General features: G+C 40.3%; 2 protein-coding genes across 3 annotated transcripts in view; one reads left to right on the top strand and one right to left on the bottom strand.

Moving 5' to 3' along the window:
* The first annotated feature begins 368 nt into the window (after positions 1–368).
* LOC119550703 (Krueppel-like factor luna) overlaps positions 369–25,994 on the top strand; it is a 124,114-nt gene continuing 98,488 nt past the window's right edge. Inside the window, exons 1-2 of one of the 2 annotated variants that reach the window (XM_037859578.1) lie at positions 369–1,179; positions 7,324–7,912. In XM_037859578.1, coding sequence (XP_037715506.1) covers positions 7,811–7,912 — 102 coding nt within the window. In that variant the 5' untranslated portion in view covers positions 369–1,179; positions 7,324–7,810. Of the gene's footprint in view, positions 1,180–7,323; positions 7,913–25,622; positions 25,686–25,994 lie in introns of those variants that run through there. The other variant, XM_037859579.1, reaches the window with a different exon arrangement.
* On the bottom strand, positions 21,818–22,091 carry LOC119550704. Its single transcript, XM_037859581.1, has one exon. It carries the CDS (start codon positions 22,034–22,036, stop codon positions 21,911–21,913), a length of 126 nt encoding a protein of 41 aa, XP_037715509.1. The 5' UTR covers positions 22,037–22,091; the 3' UTR covers positions 21,818–21,910.

Genomic DNA, 25,994 nt, shown 5'->3' on the forward strand with positions numbered 1-25,994 from the left:
TAAAATTATTACAGTCAGTTTTGACACGTAAAAGCAAACTCTGAAATGTTGACTTTCATATTGCATTTCAAGAATAAAATGAATAGCTTGTCTGAATAAATTGTTGCATTAGTTCAAATGAAAGAATAATTTCACAGCTTGCTAAAAATATAACTTTTTAAAAAAAATCAGACTGGGCACCCTTAAATATCTTGTTAAATTTTCAACAGCTTCGGTTTTCATCTCGCAATCCATCAGATGCATTTAACATTATGCTTAACATTCCGTTGCCGAGTGCAATTCTGTTATGGATAACAGTACTCTGCGTCTTGGGGCCTCTAACATATTTTGCTTTACAGGCGCATAACAGTCAAATTTAAGAAGTCGAAGCGGAAAGACGTGTTTTGCCCACGTCCACTTTTTGCCGGTTATTCGGAAAATCGCAATCGCAAACGCAGTTATCGGATGAATCTACACAATCGCATTGATAATTATTTTGGCCAAAAAAAAAATTAACACACATCGCAGATCCGATAGATACGAAACAAACCTCACGGATTGCGAATTTGTTTAATGCCGTGAATGCGTACGTGTGCGTGTGGGTATCTGTGTGAGCAGCGCGTGTAAACAAATGAAAAAAACGAAACGAGCGGTGTATCTTCGGCTCTGATAAGCTGACAAGTTTGATAAAAAGCCAACACATTGTTGTTAACAGCTCGGAAAACACAAGTGCTACTGCATAAAAAAAAGAAAAGCACCCCCCTCCCCCTGCCACTTAAAGGAAATCCAAACAAATCGCCGGCTAGTGGAAAACAAGTGAAATTCAAGATACAACTGTAAACACAGAGGAATTATAGGAAAATATACATAATATCGGCGATATCGCTGCAAATTAAAGCCGTGAAAAATTCGCTGAAAACAACAGCAACACAACAACAACAACAACAAGCAATTATGGTGTAAAGTATACGACTAAAATCTTATCGGTGTGCAATCGTTGTTGCTATTATTGTTCTATATGCTGGTTAGTTGAGTTGTTGTTTTTGCCTTAGCCGGCGTCGCGTCGGTGTTAGTGTGTCGGTGTGTTTGTGTGCAAACGAGTTTGCAAAAAAAAAAGGAAAAAAAATATTGCAGTTACGGTGGCAAGTGTTGCAGATACTCCAACAGCAGCAACAACAACAACAGCAGCAAGTTAGCCAGGTATGATGGCCCGAAAGGAAAATGCAAGAAAATGCATACGGGAAAAAAGCCAAAGGAAAAGACCGAAATTGAAAGCTCATTAACTTGGCAGTGCGAAGTGCGGCTTTGATTTACCGCTATCCGGTAGACAAGTGCAATTTTTAGCACGTCCGCTGTGAATCACAACCCCCACCCCCTCTATTCATGAGTGCTATGAGTAATAGAAGTCGAAAAAGAATCATATACAGGGAAAAAAATCATAACAACTTTTTTTATTCCATCTAAATAAAGGTATTATTATCAATGGGTCACTTAACTGTCGAACAACGATATGAGTTAGGGACATTTTCAGATATGTCATGACTGTCAAGGCAGTAATAAATATGCAAATGTCTAATAAATTACTAAAAAACCTAAACAAGGAAACGAAATACAGAGCTGTTTCTATATATAATATAAAAAATAAATAAAAATATAGGAAGCTTTAAAATTCTTCAAATCATTTTAATTCTAAATTAAATTTATATCAAATATTTGAGTGGTTTATACAAATAATATTATATCAGAACAACTCTTCTTATTATATACAATTTTATTTAATATTTTCCTTAACTGCTTATGTATGATGCTTCTTTCAATATTATCAATCCGGTTTTTTTTATTACTCATGAATCACTCAAAAGAAGAACGTAACAAATTACAGAGAGCTACAAAAAAGTAAAAATAATTTGTTATATTTTAAATATCAGCTATTCATGTTCTGTTTCTCCAGAAGTGTTCTGACAATATCATTTGGGCATAGCCCCGAAAAAAATCCATTCGGTTATGACAACAACAAAAAAACCCAAGTGATAAAGACTTTTATGACATTTTTCCTCTGTGCACTAACTTTTGCCCACACTCATCGCTCGCCACAGGCCAAAATCGAGACGTCTAATCGGTTCCGTTCCAGATTCTCGTACTGTGACTATTATTACAGCGAAATATTTTCAGCTGGCGATGCATTTGCACTTGCATTTGCATCGATCGGATCACGTAGTCTGCTTCTGATTCACGCCAATGTCTGGATAGTATTCAATTTGAAATGCGGTTGACTCGACGGCGCCGCCACCAATAATCGTATAAATATGAATAGCCAAGGAAACACACAATTATAGCGATGGGTGTTGTGTGCGAGAATATTTGTATATTCGCTGGCGGATCGAACAGCCAATGCACTTGTTCTGCGATTAATTCGAATCGCTTTCAGCTCGGCTTGCAGCGGTCTCCCCTTACACTTTCCACCGAATGTCAACAGAAATGGAGGGGCACAGGTTGTCATATAGATTGTGGATTGTATAGTGTATGGGGTTCTTGGTACACTAAATATTTACTGATAGCTTCACTTGCAATCCAATTACTCAGTGCTGAGTGTTCCTAAAGATTGGCGTTAATAAAGGGGGGGATCGAAAATAGAGGAATGTGGTTAATACCCGCTAATGGTTTTCAAAATCACTCTCGCCTGCAGAAAAGACAAGACTTAGCCTTATTTATGGGTCCAGACCCAATTAAAGGGGATGCCACATGTGCCGGGTGCCGAAAATAAAGTGCCCCCGTCGAACTGTCGCCTTGATATATAATACATACGCGCTGGGGTCTTTATTAATATTTATTTGGCTGTACGAAAATAAAATAGAGAACATAAATAACGCTTTGTTTATAAACACACAAGCAGTTTGCCAACTAAAAATAAATGACGCGAACAGCCCAACACACAAAAATGAAAGGGAATTTCTTCTTTTGTTTTATCTGCCTTCCAGCAGTTTCCCATCTTCTTCCGGCTCGGATTTGGATTTGCTTGTTGTCTTGCTGGTCAATTTGTGTAAAATGGTGAATAGGAAGGAAGTCTCTTGACAGAATTTCCGAACTTCCTTTTGCGGTGGCATAACGTGCATATAGCCTGCCAACAGGTACAAATCCGGAGAAACATTTTTGCCGTAATATGAATTAATTGCTGGCAACCGCAAAGAAGCCGCAGGAAAATGTAGAACTCCATCCCTCCTTAAATATTTAACCCCAAAATTGTGGCTGTGCACGGATAGAAAAAGTTTTTGAGCACTTGTATCAAGTGAATGCCAAAAATCAATTGAAATTTAAGTCTATTGATGTGTATGTGTCTGAAAATGTAAATCATTTAAGGGATACGAACAATTACTTAGCATATTCTTGTAAAGCAATCAATTGAATTTCTTAGACATCTCACAACCTTGGGTCTTTATTTTACAAATCCCATTTTTTCCTTGTGTAATATGATGTAGGGGCTCGTGTGTCGAATTTGGTTTTGGGACTTTGTTGCCTGTTTTCAATGTTTTCAATGTCAATCCGCGTGTAACCGCAACAGCAGAAAATTAAATGGGATTTTCTAATTGAGAATGCGTGCGCCTGCCATTCCTAGAGGAAAATTCCCACTCGAATTGGAATGTAAACAAAATGCGATATAAAAATAGACAGGCCACGAACATTTCCCCTTTCATTTCGGTTGCTTTTGCTCTGGAGCAATTCACGTGTGAAATGAACAAAGTGTTGATTTGTTTCTGGGCTATGTGCCATATATGTTTGCTATATGCTACTATGGGTACGAGTGCGAGTACGAGTATATGTGGGTGACTGAACGATGGAGGATGGGAGATAATACGAGCAGGAAATAATACAATGTGAGAAGAGCTTGTCCCCTTTTGCGTAGGAGCAGGCAAATCAAGTTCGGGGAATGAAATTCATTTCATTTCAGTTCGTGTTGCTGTTGCCATGTCATTGTGCACAGCAAGAAAATGAGTGAAAGAGGTACAGAAAATGCATCTGGAAATTGCTAGTACTTGAAGTATTACATAAGCCTGCATAATACCATTCATGAGTTGGTTAAACATTTAAATTTTAAATCCAAAGGGCATTTCTGAACAAGCCTGAAAAAACTGCCCAGAAGATTTAGAAAAGTGTTGGTTGAGGAGTAATAACTAGATTAGATTAGAACCTGATAGATATAAATTCCAATCTTTATATATCTTAGGCCAATGGCTTACGAGTAATCATCCGCAACACGAAAACTTATCTTTTGATATACATATCTTCTGTTATTGAAACTCTCTTAAAACGTACTACAACTTTTCAAGCTAAATTAAGTCCGTTCCGATCAATTCTTCAGCTTAGTTTTTGTGGTATTATATAAGATCATGATTACTACTATGCTTTTCTCTCTGTGTGGCTATCCCCAAGCCGAAGAAATGGAAGATGAAAAGCAGCTACAAAATCTCACAAATGCAGGCAAAGACCCGTTGGACTGCTGATGACGTTTTCACTGTCTATTGTTGTTGCAGCCACTGATGTTGCTCCGGTGTCTGCTGATGTTGCTGCTGTTGGTGTTGCTGTTGCTGTCGGCTGGGTGAATCCGAGTCCAAGTCTTAAGTCTGACTGTCCGTTAAGGTCGTTGCGATGTGGTTCTGTTTCTGTTTCTGATGGGCAGCAGCAACAACAATCAGCAGCAGCAGCAGCAGTAACAGCAACACCAGCAACAGCAACAACATTTGGGATCCCGCGCTTTCTTAGCGCTTAAAATTCCGTTTCAAAAATGGAAAACAAAACAAAAACAAACTGCTCGAGACTCCGACTCCAAATGCGACTCCAAACTCGCAGCCAAATCAACTTGAGCGCTGAAGTGGCCACGCAGCAGCAACATCGCCAGCCAGCAACAGCAGCAACATGATGGAAAAAGAAGGAGACAACCAGAAAAAAAATGAAAAAAATTAAAATTAAAACGCACGTAGGCAGAAGAAGGAAGAATCGGGGGAAGTTAACGTTGTTGTCTGCCCTCGTGGCGCGTTAAGTTGTTGATTGAAGGGTATTTGAGTAAAGTATCTTTACGTGTGTCTGCCATGGATGTTGCTGTTGCTGCTGCTGGTGCAATCATAAATGCAGCTGGGCGGAGTGGCAATAGAGATTCTTGGGGGAGAAAAGTCTGGCTTATGTGGGTTTTTGTTTTTCGGTCTGCTTGTGGGCTGGGATTTTATTATTGCCTTTGCCGCCTTGCCCGCGGCAAACTTAATGAGCAGCTGTACCAGAGCACGCTCCTTTATTTGATTTTACTTGAGCGATAACGTGGGGAAAAACTGGGTTACCAGTTAATTAGACCAAACAGCCATTCCCGTCCAGACGCCGAAAGCCGAACGCCAAACGCAAAACTCAAAGTTCAATATGAAAAGCGTATCGAGTTTCAAGCGAAATGCGAACCGGCCATCCGCTCATTTCATGCTCAGCCAAACCCTTTGGACAAGGGCCAAAAACACACCAGAATGGACCCAAAAACTGTACCCCCAGACGTTACTTTTTGTTTCGTTTCGTTTCGCTGCCCCTCTACCATTTTATACAGTTTTTATTTTTTTTTATTTTATTCTATATACATATAATACAAACTTGTAAAAACGTCAAGCGATAAAAATGTTCGATAATCAAAATGAAAACGACCGCCAGGGGATCGGAGCGGGGGCGATTGGATGGCTAACAATAAAACAGGAAGAGTTCAGGGCGCAGGACAAGTGTGTGAAAGGTTCGGGATGAAAATGCCTTCGAATGCTGCTGGAAAATCAATAAGCCATGCTTATTGTCAAAGACCAGGGAACAGGCCAACAAAGCGAACGGAATAGACCAGAACAGAAATGATATGGCAGACACACAGAGACACAGACAGAGGCAGGGACACATGGGGCAGAGTCAAGAACATAAAAATGCCATTGACTGTGGCCCATCGTCTGTGATTGTGATAGGGAGAGGGCTGCACATAGAGAAACAGATAGGATGTAGTCCTTCAAATTAAAGAGCAGACATTAGAAAGAAACAGCTGAGAAAATATAAGAACACCAATTTTCGAAAGGATATATTCCAAATGCTCCATCCAGCACAGTTTCTTTTTTTAAAGATCATATTATATACATCATATCATTAACATATAAATGATTATATTATAATGATTATATCATAATCATTAAACAGTATATGTTGTTCATAGATAACACCTGATAAGTTTTATTATTTTTTTTAAGAACTACTTATAGGAGTCGGTCTTACATTTTTTTAATGTTTGGAAAGTTATTACATTGTTTTTCAATAAATCATCTATTTTAAATAATTGTTCAAAAATATTTTCAAGTCCACAATCCTAGATTTTCCCTTTGTGCATAGCTGAAAGAAAAGATATAGCTTCCAGTCTGCTTTTTCCATCATCGGCGACACCCGTTGGCTCCCCACATAATTCTCCCACTGCCGGCTGAGTAATGAAAGTTGCTTTTACCCGGGCCAACACAAATGCATTGCAAAGTTCTAATTTGGCCAGAAAAAGAGAGGGAAACCGCTGCCGCATGCAGCAACAAAAACAAAACTGTACCAAAAAAAAAAAAAATAATAATACCAAAACCAACGCTGAAAAACAAAATACAAGAAGGAAAAGAAGTCAAAAGCGCACACGGACGGTCAACGAATTTGGGTTCGGCTTTGGTGGTTCTTTTTCAGTTAACACGAAAACGTTGTGAAAGAGCCCGGCTCAAACAACAACAAGAAACAGGTAGTAAAAATCGACAACAGACCGGGTTTACACAGCTCTACGTGTGTTTGTGTGTGCTGGAAGGAAGAGTGAGTGGTGGTGAGGAGTGAGGGACAACGCTTAGAAATTAAAGAAAAACACAGGCTGAGGCCGAACTGTGGCCGAAAACCCAGGTCCGTGGCTCAAAACCGAGCCCCTGTTGACTATCATAATAATAAAATTCGAACCCAACACCGACGAATGCATGGTATACAGTATACGTGTGTTTCAAATTGGGGTTACTGACCCAAAACTGTGTTTTGATAGTGAAAAAGTGTTGAGCTTGGCTAAAACGATCCGAAACCGATATGAAAATGTACACAGCCGAGAGAAGCGGGGATAGTCAGCTAGCTGGGAAAATGAACTTTGCATAGTTCCAAAAAAAGTCTTTAAAAAAAAACCTGAAAATTATTAATTCTCGAGCTGATGAGTCGGCGAAAATGTTTGGGATAGGGGTACTACGAAAATGGAGCGAATTGCCTAAAACATAATTGGGGTTAAACAACAACTATAGCAAACACTATGATTAATGTTTATATTTGCACTTTTTTTATTTACAGAAACCAACACACACAACCAGCCACAAAAATATTGAGAAATGCATTCATAAATGTATCGAGATAAATTAAATCCAAATGAAAGTGCTGAAATTAAATAAATTTTAGGTAAATAAGAAACCACAAATACCACAATTAAATAACGAGCGTGTGCAAGTGTAGATCAATACATATTAGCTATATATTAACCATATATATAGGCCGATAAAAACCATCGCGAGTGCTAAAATGCTGTTCCCCGCAGCATTGGTCATCGTCGGGATGCATAAATCTCTCTGAAATCAAAATTAAACCAATCAAAATATATATCTGTCTGTCTAAGTAACCAACCAGCGTAGTAAATCAAATCAAAATCACATCAAAACCAATCTCAAATTGTTGACCGATCAACAGTTTGAGTAAATATTTTCTTCGACCCCATCAGACATTAAGCAACGGCCTCAAAACGGAGTCCCTAGAGTTTTTGCCTTGCGAGGAAGAGGACTTCGAGATGGATATCCTACCGAGTGGCAATATCTTCAACGAGTTGGAGCGGATCTGCACCACCGGCTATTTCTCGTCACAGCCGTCGATTGAGGATCAATGGCAACAGGTTCGTTAATATATGATATAATAAAGAAATGTTCTAGAGATAGAACTACTAACTGATACTCAAAAGATTTTATTAGGACCTACACATAAATATTGCTCAACCAAACACCCAACTGAAATCTAATCTTTAAGATATATATTATGTTAATTCATTAAAAATATTCCTATCCGCCTGATATCCTCTGAAACTTTCCAAAACTTTTCTATAAATAAGAAGTGACCCCTATTTGATTTAAAATTTTTGTTGGGTATTCCTATTGTGCTTGTGGCTTTTTAACCCATAATCATAAATCAAATTTCTTCCCTTTCCACTTTTCTCTATAATTTTTCCTCCAGTTGACGTCACCCCTTAGTTTTGTTCGTTATTTATTTAGTATTTAGGCATTTATCATAGACTCAACTGCTTAGGCCAGTCAGCGGTATTTTATCGAAGCATTAACCGACTTTATGCGGACTTCCTTCGAAGGCATTGCGCAATATTCGATTGGGAATCTAAAAAATTCCCCTCCCATACCCCACATAGCATGAAAGCATTTCTTTATGTGTCCGATCTTTTGTTTGTTTCTCTGGACTGGCCAATAAAAAAATGAATGAACAGAAAGCGTTTCAAGGTTCCACACTCTCGAATTTACCTGAACGAGCGTGTGCTAAAATTAAATTGCTAAAAATTATAAACTCTTGATAAGCGAAACTGTGTGCGCATGCTAAGCGTATATGCGAAAATACGTATGGCTGATACATATAGGGTATGGGGCATACTATATGTGTGCAAAAAGCGGGCAAGAGGAAGAGCCGAATAAATAGATGCCGGCCCATAAATAAGTAAAATTCGCCAGCAGTCAGCGACCAGAGTCGGTTATCATCTGAGGGCATGCATAATATATATACTAAATACATAGCATGTATACTTATACTTTTTGCGAATTTTTTCGCACACTTAATATGCATATGTCGGTGTGTGTGTATCTGTGTTTGTTTGTGAGGTTTTTCTTTCTCTGTTTGGTTGTTATTTATTTATTCTTTTTTTTTGGCTTTTTGGACGCTCTGATAAAACGAATCGAAGCCGCCGCCAGCTGATTGCAGACAGCTTTGTTGGCTGGCTTTTTTTTTATTCTGTTGTTTTGCTTTTCGTTGTATTATTGTTAAGAAATGCCAGGGGCAAATTCTGGTTGGTCTGGTGTTATCAAAAACCTGACGCATAAGAAGATTGTGTTTCGGTCTCGGTGTCGCTTTCAGTTTCTCGGCATTTTTTTATTTTATATATTTTGTTTGCCCATCAAACGCAAAGTCGTAATTCATTCTGCGAGGGAAATCTGCGATAACACGGAGGGTTCTTCGCCAGAGGCTGCTCCTTGAACCTACCACCTTGTATTCTGTATCTTAAATCTCATACCAATCCATCCCAATCTACTGGCTACCGTTTGAGCTTCGCACCAATTTAAAGATACTTTTCACACCTCCAGTTTATTTGTTTAGTACATGTATATACATACACAACACTTTGCTGTGTTGTCTATTTGATTTATTTTATTCGTTTGCTGCATGCCTCAATTGAAACCTCAACTAGTGCCAGCCGAAATTCAAGGAATGTGCCAAAAAATAGATTTGCCAAATCAAAATATTCAAATGTATTCCCCATGCGAATGTTAAACTAAAATTAGCAATTCGCTTCGATTTTCAGCTGGCCTTCAACTTAAACTGCTTGCCGCAAACACACAAGCATTCAGGGAAATATCTTAAGTCAAATTTGGTTTAAGTATTATTACCGGCCAGAGCCAAAAGCCAAGAGCCAAATAAAATAAACTAATCTTATCGTCTGCTAAATTTGGAGCTGTTGTACACGAATTTCACCGAATTTAAATTCCTTTTGGCCAAGAAAATTGGCGCTGTGTTTGCAGCACACGGCGGCAATTAAGTCAAAGTTCCCATTCGAGTTCGCCTCTCAGTCTGAGTTCCGAATTCTCCGTCTGAATTGCGAGTCGCAGTTGAAGACGCAATGCACTCGTTTCATTTGCACAACTTAAAAACTTTTAATTGAACTCGAGTACACATTTTTGCATAACTTTTCGTATTTTGTATTGTCGCCGACGTCGTTGGGGATTGACGTTTTTTTGGTCTTTGCTCTGCTCCGTTGGATTTAAGTGCTTTTGTATACCCTTAAAAATAAATGAAATCATATTGTTAAAAAATACGGTCATTTCGAATTTTTATGACCGAAAACTCTTAGATTTATAGTTGGATTATATGTCGCTAATATCAAATATCATATAAATAGCAAAAATTTATTATTTCAAAGCATTGATTTGTGAGATCTTAAAAGAATTATATCATATTGATTTTTATATTCATAGAAAATGTTCATTTAAATATTTTGAAATACATTGAAAAAAGAGTTTCCTTCACTCTAGTTAACCTTAAAGACATTAATTTCATTTTCACATATTTATTGCCTGGTATTAAATAAGCTAAGTAAGCTATTCTAAAGATTTTTTAACGGGAACAAGATAGTATAGATATAGATAGATATTTATATATTTTTGAGCACTTAAGAGCATTTACAAATTCGTTTTCACCCTGCTTGAATCAGCTAACCGTTTTATTTCTTCGGTTAAATTTGATTCGGGGCTAAAAACTTTAAATTGCAGCATTTAATAAAAGTTTCGGCGGGACTTGGCAGGTGGTTGGGGGGCAGAAAGGAGCCGCATTTCGAATTGGAACTTTCTCTACCCGACCTTTCACCCAGCCCACAGCTTTCAACCTCCTCCCTCATTGTATCTGTATCTGTAAATGTATCTGTTTTGGTGCCTTTTGTAATTAGAACTTGCGGATGTTTTGTTTATTTCCGTTGACTTCCGCCTGCTTCCGATGCGGCGGCTGCGTTTTGCTGCTGCTTATTGTTTTATTGTAATTGTTATGGAGGGGACTGTTATGTTATGGTTATGATGCGTAATTCGGTTCGCCAGTCAGTCAGTCAGTCAGTCATTCAGTCAGTCGGTCGAACACTTGAGGCTTCTCATTTGAACAGCTGCTGGATCACAATTGCTCCGCCGATGGCAGTGGCAAAAACAAACAACATTGCGCCGCATCTGCATTCGTATTATATATGAATTTACATACTCGGCTGTACGTATCTCTGTATCTCTATCTATTTCTTGAGCTCTCTGTGCATGTTTATCTAAGCTGTGAAATTATGCTGCACACTCAAAACAAATTTGAAAGCGCAGAGAAAGCAGAAATATGCTAGCAAAAATAAACACAAGGGGAAGGGATTGGTTTGGTATTTGGTTTTTACTCTTAATTTATTTCATATGCTGCAGATTGATTTCGATTCGGTCGGAATGTGTTATTCTTTCATTTCTGTATAAACACCAGAACAAAAACTGGATTTTCCTTTTGTTTCCATGCGTGTGAAAATAGAGTGCGGGGTGGGGGGGTGATGGTCGAATGCTATACAACTCTGCCAATCTATTTGCGATTAATTTCATTTATAGAATTTGGCGATTTGCATGTTGTTATAGAATATTGGTTTTAATTCAAGCGTCTAAGCGGATTCGATTGGATTTTCGCTCAGTTATCAATGTCCATTGATGTGGCTTTATCGCAACGCCACATTTGCCACATTTTGAAGCGATTACCCGACTGCGGTTGCCATTTAATGTATTTAAATTATTTCAAATTAAGCCGCTTTGTATGGTATGTGCAAAATAAAAGTCGGTTTATGTATTACATTATTTTATATCCGCTTGTTTTTGTTTTTGCACGTGGCCGAAGTGCCGAAATCAGCGACGACTACCTCTTGCCGCCACACAGACAATATGCAATCAGCAGTTAACATTTAGCACACGCAAAAACGTAACAAACAAAACCCACACACACACGCACAGCCGTGCGAAAAAGAGTGGCAAAAAATGAGGGAATTGCAAAAAAGTGAAAAGAAAATGCTTCCGAAAACGATGCTGCCATTGGGAAATTCATGAAGACAGATGCTCAAACACACGTAGACTTACACCTAATAAGCCAAAAGCAGGGCGACACACTCACACACACCCACTTCATTGATTGCACTGAGAGAAATGGCATTGCATAAGAAAATGGTACTCAGAAATGTGGTTTTGATCCTAAATATAATGATACATTTCTTATACATTTTTTAAAAACAATATATTGATACAATAATATTAACACATATCCCCGAAAACCAAAATATTTTATACATTCATTAATAAAGTTATATCTATCTATGCTTATTAACACTATTGTTAGTTCGAAATCGGAACTGAGAATTTGAATAGCTATAATTGTCCTTGCTAAGCAATAATATAAACTTTAATCTATAAATACGATCATTTTCCTTTAAATTGCCTACAAATTTAAGAGCTTTTAGAATTTAAAATGTATATTATAGTTGTATGTGTTAAGGAAAAGGGTATGTTTTCATCAAAACTTTTTTAAATACCAAAGACTGATTTTCTTTAAGTGTATAAGCCATTTCTTGGTCTCGCCGGGAAGAGAAGAACAGTTATTTCAGCAGAGCCAGCAAAAAAGAGCCGAAAGAGCCAAGAGAAGGAAGTGGAGACTTGGGCTATGGAGTTGGGGATGGGGAAATCCGAAATACGTGCAATTGCTGAAAATATGCTCGACGTGAGGGGCAAGGCAAACGTGCGGGCCAAGCGTCCGTGGGCCTTAAATACTTGCCACCAAGCCATCCCCCCTCCCCAGCCATTCCGCCCCTCACATCCCGAAATCCAACTAAGCAGCAGCTACCACGTTTGCTACTCCTATTACCCTCAATCATTTATCATCTGGGCTGCAATTAATCATCAAATGCGCGCTCTCGCATTCGCACCCACCCCAAACGACGAGTCCTTTTATAGTTTTTGTGGGTTGCCCTCTGGATTTATGCTTATAATGTGGAATGCCAGTGTATGTTTATCTGGAACCCGGAGTGGGGGGGTGTGCGTCTACTGCTACAATAGATGCTCGTATTCGTATGTGCCGCACATAGCTCACAGCTCACATTTAACTATGCGACAGCAGTGGCAGCATCAGAAGCACCAACAGTCACTGAGAAAAATAATATTTAAATCATAGTCGAGGTCTGGTAATACGCAACGTCAGCTCATGAGTAGTCCGAATTCTGAAAGCTTAATATTCATCACTTAAAAATTTTAAACAACGTATACAAAATGACTAGTTCTTTGTCTTGACTAAGTTGTTTTAATAATTTTTTGCGTAATATAATAAACTTTGTTTTCATACAAATTTATTTTAATTTTATATTAGCATAGTAGTGCCTACTAAAATAAAATAAAATTGGTATAAAAAAATTGAACATGTACAGGAAGGCATTATTGTTACAATTCCTAATGCTGGAATAGTTAGCAAGGCAATTAATAGACTAAAAATTAATACCATACATAAAGGATCATGTTTTTGATCCAAAAAATACTCTTTAGATCTCAAAAATCTTTAAATTTTTAAAATTTGTTTGCCTGTAGATACTTTTTCTTGCAGTGCATCAGCGCATTACGGTTCGCTGCTCGATCTGGCCAACACTGCTCTCGGTTCTTTCCCACTGGTTACGTGCAAGTTTATGATATGGCTCGTACCGCCTCGACTCGTTTCTCGGCTGCCTTGCGGTTGGCCTGGCACATTGGCTTACTGCCATCCTGCAGTTGTGCCACACGCAGAGTTAACCAGAAAAGTTGCTGCAACTTGCGGCCGGCAAACCAGACTCAGTCTCTCAGACTCTCAGCCCCACACCGTAAAACTCGAAACCCCAGAAACGCAGACTCCGTACTCGGGATTTTCTTGCATAACTCCGATTAGTCTTTCAGTCCCGCTTGAAAGGTGTCTATTTTGAGCGTAGAAATAGAGAAATAGAAAGGAGAGCATAGAGCGTAAAAAAATCATTAGAAATGGTCAGGCATGTAATGGTTCCCGGGGGATTACCTTCCTACGTTTTTTATCCCCATCTTATTCCTAAGCTGATTAGGTCGGCCCAACCTTTGCCATCCATTTGCCCAGCGTAACCCTTTCTGATTCCGTAATTATTATAATAATCGTTGCGAGCATGTGGGCTCCACTGGCCCACAATTAGACGTTATGTGACACCCACCCAGAAGTTTTCCCATCCTTTCAATCTTCTGTTTAAGGACAGGCCACCCGCATGTGTTTAAAATTCTGCACAGCTGTTGGGGCGTTTCATAATTCGCAGGAAAACGGAAATATGGGGGAAAGTTCACCTGAACCACCCCCAGAAAAGTAAACTTTGCGTGTGTTCGGTTGCTTACACTCTGTTTGTTTTTTTGCAATGCAATGCCTACAATTAGATTGGCAAGGACTCGTCTAAATTGCGCATAATTGAGTTGCCGGTTGTCGGCTGTTTCCTCGGTTTCCTCGCCATTAGCCTCCTTCCATTGGCAAGAACTTGAACTGTGAGTCAGACTGTATAAATCATGATTAGGTCTGCACTTTGTATTTTGATCAGACCCACTAACAGATACAAATACCCCACGATGATTCGGACTTTGGCTAGGCCACTAGCCCGTTCGATGGTATTCGAGCTTTAAGTTTGAATTATATCCATTCCTAATTGGCTGTACAATTATGTATGCTTCGGCTGCTGCCTGATAAATTTGTATTTATTAGACTCATACATCAAGTTGGCATCTTTGTGGGTCTCCGTTTGGGTCTCCCCAACAGAACTCTTATCCTGGCATCCCCATCATTATGTCGGTATATATATACAGTGGTTGTAGATCTGTGTGGTGTGGCTGAGTGGAGGATACTGCTGCAGCATACTATATCTATATATATATGTACATATTTGCTCCTAAACCCATCTCTTTTGGCATTCGAGGTTGACGTTGTCGTTGGTTCTTTTTGCTCTTTTGCTCCTCGGGTCGGAAGATGTGCGCCGTTGATAAAGTCTCTTGGTAATGAGTGGATATGTTTCGTATTAATTACAGTTGTGTTTTCTCCCCCCGAAAACCCCACACCCATCCAGTATTTCCTGCCTTGTTAGCGAGAGGAGTTCACTGATTGTGAGTCGCCTGCTAATCTGAGGACGTGGGTTGGCTTGGCTACTCCCACTTTCCCTTTGGAAAACTCCTCCTGTGTGGGTTGACTCTTAATTTCCCTCTACCAACATACACACAGAGCCTCAAATATATTTCAGCCTTTCGGATTTAAGCATCTTCTGGCCATTAAAGAGCCTACTAGCGGCCTAGAGATGGGCCATAAAAACGGACCTAAGCAATTGATTGATTTTGCCAGCGAAAAGGCCGCTCTTACTTTTTTCGGCTACCGTTTTATGTCCCAAATTAATCTTTATTGGCCCTACTCCACCTTGCAAAAAGTGCGATTTCTGGCCATAAAAAAGACCAAGCACCGTCCTGACAAATTTTACGAGCGGCACCAACTAATCCTTTTTTAATAATGTGAATGCCCGAGGGCCACTCCAGAGCCACGTGCCTCAGTCCTTCGGCAGGCATCTCCTTCTCCACATCCTCGTAATCTTTCATTGCCAACTCATTTGAGCGGCAGATACACAATTTCATTATGCCACAGCCAATTGCACACTCATTGTTTTATTTCTTATGTAAATTCCGAATAAATACAAATGCGAGTACGAGTCCAAATACAAATTGTTTTCCATTTCTTCGGGTAAACAAGCAGAACGAGCCAAGCCGCCGTCGTCAACGTCTTGGGCAAATGTTTCAGCCAAAAAAAAAAAAAACATCACCCAAAAAAAAAAAGTAAAACGAGCTGAATATTATGTAGAAAAACTGGAAATAAAAGGCCAGCAACCAGACCAGAACCAACCACTAGCAACCACCCCCAAAAACTGGAGGGTAGAACCAGAACAAGAACCGAAAATTGCACGAACATTTTCGTTTTGAAAATTGTGTATTTTAAATTTTTAGCACACTTGCTGTTTTGTTTAATTTTGCACACGTCGAGACGAGTGGGTGAGTTTTTTTCTTCTTTTTCGAGGGTGCCAGCGGTGCGTGTGCGCTTGTGTGAGTCGTACATAATTTATGGCACGCAAGCAGGGGAAACCAGAAATTAGGGGAAATATAGCCGAGGGTTTTCTACCCTCACGACTACAAAAATGTGTCATAGAAACTTTTGAATTTGTTTTAAAATTTTTAATATTATAATATGGCTTGCAAGGGGGAGAAAAAAGCAATGTATAAAAACAGAATATTATAAAAAAAATATTTAAGATCTTGAAATTCTACTTTGTTGCATAAAAGAAATAGATTTTTAATAATATATGATTTCCAATTTCTAATAAACTCATAGAACTCTTTAATTGTATGCATACAAGGGGAAAAACAAACAACATAATTGGTAATACCGAATAGGAAATTAAGACATTTTCTTTTTGATATTTACATAGATCTCTAGAGAACTGAGAACCATCCCTGCTTATCATAGGGGAATCTTTCCATCCAAAAGACTAACCAAACAGTTCATTCCATTTAAGTAGTAAGGGTTATTGATATGTCAACTGGATGACAGTCCCTGTACCCATCGAAAGGGCATCAAATTGTATGATTGCCTTGTCCTGGGGTTTGTAAAGCGTTGGAATGGGTTTTATTTTCTGGTCGGGTGCGGGGGTTGTTAGACGCTAGACGAACGCCATTGTTGGCAGTCTGGCCTAGTCCTGGGTCCTCTGGCCACCCCCAACCCACTGAATTTCCCTCGCTTTAGATGGTGAAAAATTCTGGCGAAAAATGTATGTCAAATTTCGGGGAGGGGAGAAATGGGATGTGCGTGGGTTGTCGGTGGTTACGGATGATTTGTGCGATGAGGTTAGATGTTGGGCTCAATACAAAAGCAGTTGACAGTTGTACCTAAAAGTTGTCAGCTGCCCCGAAACGGGCTAATTAAAGGTTCGTATCATAAATTACATTTGCTAAGCTTTGCCTCCCTCTCTCCAGAGGGTATAGCTGAACTCCGACCTTGGAGAGGCCCCTAGGCTGCTGTCGTCTGCCCGTTTGTCTGATAAGTGATAAGACCAACTGGCGCCAATGTCTTCCGCCCGCCGAATACTTCCTAATTCCCGGCCATAGGCGACAATGATAACAGCAATTTGTGTGTGTGTTGTTTTGTGCTACATGTGCTATTTCTGCTATTTGGGCTGTCTGTGTATACAAAAGCAATTTTCGGTGGCTGACACATTGGCCATAAAAGGGATCAGGACTCGGGCGACCCGCCTGCTCGCATATGGCGGTAAATTGTTTTCCCTTATTTCTCAATATTTTCCAAGAGTTTTCCTTTATGTCTGCAATTGCAGGGCCAAACGCCTTTTGTTATAGTTTGAGCATGGTGTTGATGTTTGCACAATGATAGGGGCGTGTCGAGGCATTGGCATTGGGTGCTAAAATTTCGATGCTGGCCGGCGGGCATGGGTTAAGGGCTTGGGTTTGGGTTTGGGTTCCGATTCCCGATTCGAATTGATATTGGAGTTGTGGGTCGGGGTTGGAGGACCGCTTCCTGCGGGGCTGATAAGGCGTGAATCAGAGGGGCTTGTTGAATCAGGCGAACCCTTTGTGTTTCCCATATGCTCCATATCAACTGGAAGGCCATTTCGCCAGCGAGGAAACAAACAGGGCAACAATAACAACGGATTTGTTTTGTTGCGCTTCGTTTCGCCCTCCAAATAAAGAAAGAAAAAACAAATACCCAAACCCATCCATATATGTTAATCATCCATTCAAACAGTTTTCAGCTCATATAACATCACGAAAGAATGCGTTCTCAGGGAGTGGGTTATTTATATGTGTGTGCTTATGCTTGGTGGGCCTGGGAATCGAATGCACTTTGAAGACCCATTCGAAACAGTGGCACCCCTTGATCCAAAAGTCTGGGGTCTCTCACATCCCCATGTCCATCCCCATCCCCCCAGCGTGTCGCCTTTTGAGTTATATATATATTTCACACTGTCTGACGATGGCAAGCCCAAAAATGAAATCAATTTACACACCCCAACTGTGTCCGCCTTTTGTGTAAAGAGATCTTAGCGCCTAAGTGCATCAATTGACGCGCTTTTCAGATGGAAAGTTCCCCCAATTGCATTAAACAAATTGAAAATGCTTCGAGAGCCAGAGAGATGGTGGTGGAGAAAGCGTTTCCCATTTAAAGTAGAAATTCTATTAAAACCCAACTTGTTTCCCTCGTTGCCCGTGACACTTTGTAATTGAAATCTGCGGTCACCAGACCCAAATATAAATATAGAAATATTAATAAGCCAAATAAAATATCGCCTAGTCGATGGATTGATCCCAGCGAAAGCAATTTATCAAGTGGCAGCGAATGGGGGAGGGGAAATTCTGAATTGAAAAGAAATTAAATATATGTAAGTATATACAAATAATGGGAGGTCTGAGTCAGAACAAGATAGAGCCAAAACAGGATGGAACTCGGAAGTGGCGGAGGCTGCAGTGTGTATAGGCCTGGAATGATAATGATTGATGGCCCTGCTGGCGAAAGGAATTTTGTTGTTGCTCTGGAGGCTGATAAAAAGAGAAATACTTGACTTTTTATATTTATATACATTTCAAAGGAGATGAAAGCAGAAATGGGATATTTTTCAAGCCCAGATAAGTTTGTTTTTTAGCTGTCTTTATCAAGTTCTGAATAAGAAAAACAGAAACTTGAAATAAATATGAAATATTAATGAGTATGAAGATCTCGCATGTGGGAGATGATAAATGTGGTCGGCTTAAGGAGTGGTTCCCAAAGATTTGCGCCTCATTTGAGGGGTTTCGTTTTCGTTTCAAAAGGTTCAAGGTTAACTGTCACTAAATGACTCGGCAAAAGAGATATATGTGCTTATGGTGTACCCCTGATGGTTGTTATGACAAATTGATTACATGTAATTTTGTGTCCCTGTGTCGGTTCCTTTGATTAGGTGCCAGCTGAAGAGACTCCGCAACTTGCTTCCGAAAATTTGTCTTATTTTTGTTGATTTATATCTTGGCCAGCATAGTTTGTCCCCATTCCTTCATTTTTTCTGTGTGTGCGTCTGTCTGTCGCTTTTATTTGATTTCGGCTAAGATGATTTCGCCTTAATGCATTGAATCGGGCCAAACAGGAAACCTTTGAAGCAGCTTCCCTGCTGCCCAAACAATTTTTTTCTTCGATTTTTCGGGCCAATTGAGGGAAGTGGAAGTTGCTGCGGAAGAAATGGCCAATATATATACAGTTATAAATTAAATTTTTCATTCTACTTACATTCAACTCCCTCCATTTTGGTATGTTTTTATTTACGGTAAATTTCATTTCGATTTCTTTTCCGATTTCTTACGTTCTCTCCTCTTTTTTCCTTATTTTTTGGCTGAATCGGCTGTCTGCACTCCTTGAGACGGCCAACGACTTCGATACCAACTGAATGGCCAATCAATAACATTGGGCAAGACATGCAGCCCCCAAAATACAGAGAAAAACCCGCTCCACTCCTCGAATATCTCCTGTTTACCCCCGACTATCGAACACTCTAAACACCAATTGATGTTTATATGATAATGATTAATGACTACGTTACTTTTACACAGATTGCTTTCCGAATGGCTTCAGTGCGAGTGTGTGTGTGTATGTGAGTTGGAAAGCCTATTTATTTATAGGCCCAATACAAAAGGCCATTTTCTTTCGCCTGGCGCCTAGATCTTCCTCGTTTCCCCGCCCCTTTTCCAACTTTTGACAGACTTTTAGTTGCGTTTAGCTTGAGATTTTTCTTCGCATTTTATTTGGCCCATGTTGAGCAGCGCGTCTCATTACCAGACATTCATCAATTGCTGGCAATTTGTTTGCAAGTAACCGAGGCTCCTTGTCTCTGTCAGTTTGCCGTAATTCATCTGGGTTATCCATGGGCATTTGTATCTAAGGGATGTGAAGGGTTTGGGAATGGCAGTAAATTAAAGCTAACTAAAAAAATTGGTATAGGATTTAGTTCTAACGAAAACTAAGAACTGGTTGTTTTTTCCATGATAATACATATACTCCTTAATATTTCTGGTACTTTAACCTTAACTTTTATTTCCCTTGAGAGTATCTCTTGGTCGAATTCGTCAAGTGTTACCATTTCTCCCTGGTCCTTTTTATATTCTGCCTGCTCGTCTGGCCAACTTGTAACTGTTACTAATGATGACAACTTATTTTGGCCTAAATGCTCGGCCAACACTTTTATTGGTTTTTGTAATTAATGATGCTGGCCAAAAAGTGCGGAAATGACTTTGTGGTTTGACCCGAGGTGTTTGAACACACCTCCACCCGGTTCCACCCCCCAAAAAAAAAAGGTAATAGGTAGAACCGAGTGGACTGGAGTTAAGTTTCCATTAATCAAATGCACTGATTAGAGAGCTGCAATCCGGCCAGGGGAAAAAGCATAGGACCAAAGGGCAAAAGTCCTGGCCTCGACTTTCATGGGCTGTCGTTCGATTGTCACAGTTGTCAGTTGGCCGGCACAAATTACACTCGTGGCAATTAAATTAGGCAAGCAATTAGGCCGGCGGGCGAATGTTGGAAAAAGGGTTGCACATCGCGAATATCGATGAGCTCAAATTAATCAAAGGCGGAAAGTAATCATTGAGTCGACATGGCCAAATGGAATTCGCCCCCTTAAAATGTCAGACGAACTGGGGGCGTGGCAGCGTTAATTGTTCTTCGTCTCCCACTTTCTCTGTTATCCTCAACTTTCTTTGTTCTTAATTTCTTTTTCGGCTGTTGCGCCTTTTTACAATTTCATTTGTAATTTATCATTGTTTGCCTTCGCTTTGGGTTCCTTTTCCTCTCAAGGTTCAGGACAACAGCACCAAAAAAAGAAAAAGGGTTCACCCCGTCAGATTCACTTTACTTTAGCATTTAAATATTTTATCGAGTGCCTCAGATTGTTAATTGTTTTTTGATGGGCCAAGGGTAAAAGGGTCTCCCTCGAGCCAAATCGATTCTAATTAGGGATTGTGTGTGGCAATATCCATATCAGGCGGATTCGGCTACGGATATTTCCCTCCATTTTTCCTCCGAGACAGTTAACCAAGTTAGCCAACCCTTTTACGAGTTGTCAGCCAAGTTTGTCAATTGAGTTAATTTGGGCCTTCGCTTTATGCATTCCAAATGCGCTCTTTCGTGGCTTATCCTTAGCACCCACTTTTCGTCCTTTTTTTGCGTCCCGAGGACATCAAAGAGCAGCGGCTGGTGGCCAGACAGGTGAAAATGAATATGTACCGCGACTCCTCGCATGGAACTTGATCAAAGGACACGCGGGCAACAAACTTTTTGGGCTCACTTTAAAAAAGCAGCCCAAAAGGTGAGAAGCATTCGAAGAATGCGTAATGAAGCCACGATGACGTTTCAACTTTCGGCTGGCTAAAGGAAAACCGAAACCCCAAGCATGGCAGGGGCAATATGTTTGGGGTTTTGCCGCGCTGACAGCTTTTAATAAAAGTTGCTCCCCTTTCTGGATTTTCATTTTGATTTTCCAGACAAGCAACGCTCCTGAAGGGGGACCAACCCTTTTTTTCCGCCTGCCTGACCAAGTTTTGACCTTCTTCATGTGACATATTTTTAAGTAAGTTGTCAAATTATTTTCACTGCTCTGCACAGCAGGCCAAATGAAATTATGTTTTTACCCTTGCGGTTTTCTTCCGCATTCCTACGTTTTGTTTGCGCGGGAAATGGGGAAAAGTCAAATGCTGATGAGCACAGGGGCTAATAAGGAAAACCTTTTTGTAATCGAAACCAAGAAAACCAAAAAAAGGAACGAGAAAAGAAGCGATAAAGCGAAACAGAAAGACAACTCACCCCCGATGAAATGTGACTCCTGTGAAAGGAGAGATCAAACTAAAACTGCAGTCACTCCACCATTTGATCCCAATCAATCGGTTCTTTTCAGTTCTTTGTTTACACTTATCTTTTATGTAAGGGAAAATGTAAAAAAACAGCAACTAATTACGACCTTTTCCCTTGTCTCTCGTTGCAGGTAATTCCATCAGACCATAATCTCCACCAAAATGATGCCCAACTTCAGGCAAACGGCCAGGGTGAAGATTATCAGTACCAGGGTCCTGCTGGGCCGCTCGAATTCGTCATCGCACTCTCTATTTTCGGCCGACATTTTCCAGGTTTTTCAATATATTCGGTTTTCAGTTACAGTTGCCACATTTGAGTTGAGCAGCAGAGGTAGAGAGAGAGATTTTCACCACTCAAAGTGTGAAATGCGTTGCCAAATACAAATGCAGTGAAAGCCGGCAAACAAAAGATCCATTTAAATGCACATTTGCGCCAGCTGCATTTTCAAACGCCGCAGGCCGACATAGAAATTTTCACACGTCCTCTCCACAGACAGACCACCAAATTATGGGCTCCAAGCCCCCTTTTTTGCTAACCCACAATAAATATCTGTAAGCTTCTGTTTGGTCATTTGGCCAACATTGAAAAAGGGTGAACCAGGTAAAAATGTATGGCCAGCGCGGGTTTAGAGATGTTTAAACAGTAGTTTCTGTTGGTTTTTCAGTGCTCTGAGCTCACCTGAGCTGATCTGAGCCATGTTGAGCCCAAGTTGGCCTATACCTTCCAGTTAAGACCCCCCCCCCCCCCCCCCACACTGCGATTTTAGCCTTGCTGCTTGCTTAGTCTTTTTCGTGTTGATGTTAAGTGTTTTTCTTTCGGTTTTGTATGTCGTGTCGTGTTGCCTCAATTTGTGTTTGGCTAATGAAAATACCTCCGAGAAACGGACGGACAGACAGACAGCCAGTAAACGATTTACGATATTCGGGGCCAACCAGGCATTTTCACTTGCCGTCGACGGGCATTCCACAGCAAATGACTTCATTGTGCCGGACTGAGTAGTAGTCGCAGTAGTAGTTGTTGAGCTATAAATTCGCAAGACCGCAAGACAATGGGCGCCCCGAGCTGGGATCTCCGCCACTGAATCTGGAATCTGTTGGCTGCTTTACAACGTTCGCTCATTCACTGCGACGATGGAGATGACGATGATGATGATGATGCGTTCGTAATGGAATTCAATGCATTTAATGGAAATTTTCGCATTTACATAATCGATGGAGGGCAGGCAGAGGCAGCAAAAAATGTAAGCTCGCACGCAAATTAAGCAAAGCTAGCTGCCCTAGTCTATAGGTCCGCTATCTCCAGTTCTATACTCGCAGTCCCTGACCATGCCAACTCAATTTGCCTGCCCTCTCGAATGCGAATTTGCATTTTGCGGGGCATGTTCCTTGGGTTGTTTATGTGCCTTATGCGCTTAGATTGCGTCCGTGTGCAGGTCTTGATTTAAGATACTTGCTTAATGTGTAATTTAGTGCATTTAGAAAAGTTCCATAGTGAATTTTTGATGTGTGTGGCTGCTGCTGCCGCAGCTCTGCCGCCGCCACTGCGCTCCACACATCAGCACATCGCAAAGGGAATTTAATGCATTGTCTTGCATTTCTGCATTTTGCATTCTGTGTCTGCTGCTGGAGCTGGTGCTGATAATGCTTTTGTTTATTTAACGGCGCTAAGTGCATTGGTTGCATTTGCATAAATCGCTCGGTGGTTGCACGTTGGAGAGATGACGGCGAGTGTAGGGGGTAGAGGGCCACCGAATGGGTAGAGTGCAACCCGACGCATTAAACAATTTGTGGCATTTAACAGTCGTTACAATATTGATAAAAAGAATATCTGTTAACCCATTGGCAAGGTTTTTAAAGTTGAAACAGTATAGCTTTAATCGAAAAAGAGATTTTACAAAAGTTGAAACTTATTTCTAGCTTCATTTTGAATAATTAGCAATGGTGTCCGAGCAGGAATAACCTTCAGTTAAACAATTTGAATGGATTTTAAAGGTAAACAGTATAGCCTTAACCATATTTAGCATTTTAACTAAAGTTAAAACTTATTTTAAGCCTTAGTTGTTAAAAATTTTAATGGCGCCCGAACAGAAGTAAGGTAAACTAACCTTTAGTTAACCAATTGGTATGGTTTTTAAAGTGTATATAGGGTATCCTAATTGAAATCCAATTCGTTCAAAAATATCAATGACGCCCAAGGAAAAACAATTTTTATTAAATATATTTTTGGTTATGGTATATTTAAAAGCGTCAGTTTCAAAACTATATTTTCCACTTGGGTTAAACAAGGGTTAAATCGCTGCCATCGATAGCCGGTTTCAGCAACAAGGGTATCAATGTTTTATGCGTCCGCCGCTCGGCATGTGTGAGCGTTAATCACAAAAGCCAATATGCAGCTGAAAGCCGTTTGTTAATGCGTTATGCATTGCCACACTCCACACAAAACCCCCTTCCGCCGCTCGCAGCTTTTTCCACCGCCTCTCACCCATTGTCATGGCATTAAATCCCGCAGAAAATTCCTTTCTGGCCGGCCAGGCTGTGATAAATTACACAACGGCACCAGCCGATGGACAGAGACTCGCATTTAATAAATAAAAATTCCATTATGGACACTCAATGCCAGCCTCAAGCTCAATCAAATAACAAAGAAACTCTCGCTGTGTTGAGTGTGTTGGTTGTGCTGGTTGTGTGTAATAAATGACGTTGCACCTCCTGGTGCCAAGTGGGTTTCTGGGGGGACTACAAAACTTCGTTTACGATCCGGGGACAAGCTTGTCAATTGCCGAAACGACTTTACATATATATATATATTTTTGGCAGGGGTGTACTGGCGCCACATTTTCCAACGCCCACAATGCCCCGACTTTATGTTGCATCATCGGGTAGCATGCAACAATTGTGCCTATGCTACCAGCAAAAAAATCCTGTTTTTGTTAGCCTTCTGCTGGTGTTGCTGCTGTGCTGTTGCTGTTGCTGCTGTGCTGTTGTTGCTGCTGCCGCAACACGCTGTAATTAACCCGTTTGTCATGCAAATAAATCAAAAGTAACATCCCTCATTCCCGCCGGCCAAATGGCAAATGGTGCCGGGCAAAAATGTGTTAAATGCAATTCCAACTGCATTTTGAGTGCACTTTCCGTGTTTTACGAGAGCAATGAGTTCGCCATGCTGGCAGGCAAAAATCTCATTTGCAACCACTTGATAATGGAATGTGAGATTTTTCCGTTTTTCAAAAGATTCCGTTTTGAATTTTCCCGACGGCGATCAAAAGTTTTGCGGTTGGCAAGTAACCAAAAATTTGCACACACCCTAAAAACGCGAAAGAGTCGAAAAAATTAATTGCAACAGAATGCGTTAAATTCCGTATTGCATTTATCAAGTGGAAAATGGATTGGAAGGGGGATTGGCTGAGGGGTTTTTCAGATTTTCTCGATCCGAATCCGTGTGCACAATCCGTCCGTCGATCGAGTGCAATTTAATGCCTCAATTTTCACCAACAATTTTCTGCGGCTGCCAATTGCTACGTGCGTTCCCCAAAAATAGCCGTGTTTGTTGTATGTTTTTCTTTTACTTTGTATTCGAATTGTTTGGCTTTCGTTTTCGTTTTTTTTTTTTGGTTTCGGCTCGCATTTTGGCTTCCTTCGTGCTTTTTTGGGGCCAAAGACAAGTTCCGCGTGCGCCAATTTTGGCCTAAATGGCAATGAACTTGAACGCCGTCGCGTGGAAGTCTGTTGGCGCCCTGCGATTTGATTTTGATTTTGCTTTTCAGTTTTTTGGTTTTCGGTTTTCGTGCCGCTTGTTTTCTTTTTCTGTCGCTTTTATTTCTTCTTGTGTTTATCTTTGTCGTTTAGCGTTCAGTTTTTGGTCACGCGATGCCGTCAGGCGTATCAATTAGCCCCGAAAAAAATTTGTTATTAAAGGTAAGAGTGAGTGACGGGTGGGGTCTCTAAATGGGCTGAATTGCTTGTTTCTTGACTGACAATAAATTTACATTCATTTCCCTTTGAAACGGGTCAGAGCTGAAGGCTTATTTTCAAGGCAATCAAACGCATTTTTCCCAAAACCTGATAAGTCCACATCACTTTTGCAGTACAGTAACGCATAGTTCTCACCTAATAAAACTGACGAAGACATTTTTGCTCATGCTGACAGCATAAAACAACCAAAAAAGAAAAAGTTGGCAAAATGTTTGCAAAAACAAAAAAAAAACGGGAAGAAAAGAGGTGATG

The sequence above is a fragment of the Drosophila subpulchrella genome, chromosome 2R, assembly GCF_014743375.2.
Source record: "Drosophila subpulchrella strain 33 F10 #4 breed RU33 chromosome 2R, RU_Dsub_v1.1 Primary Assembly, whole genome shotgun sequence".
Taxonomy (NCBI): domain Eukaryota; kingdom Metazoa; phylum Arthropoda; class Insecta; order Diptera; family Drosophilidae; genus Drosophila; species Drosophila subpulchrella.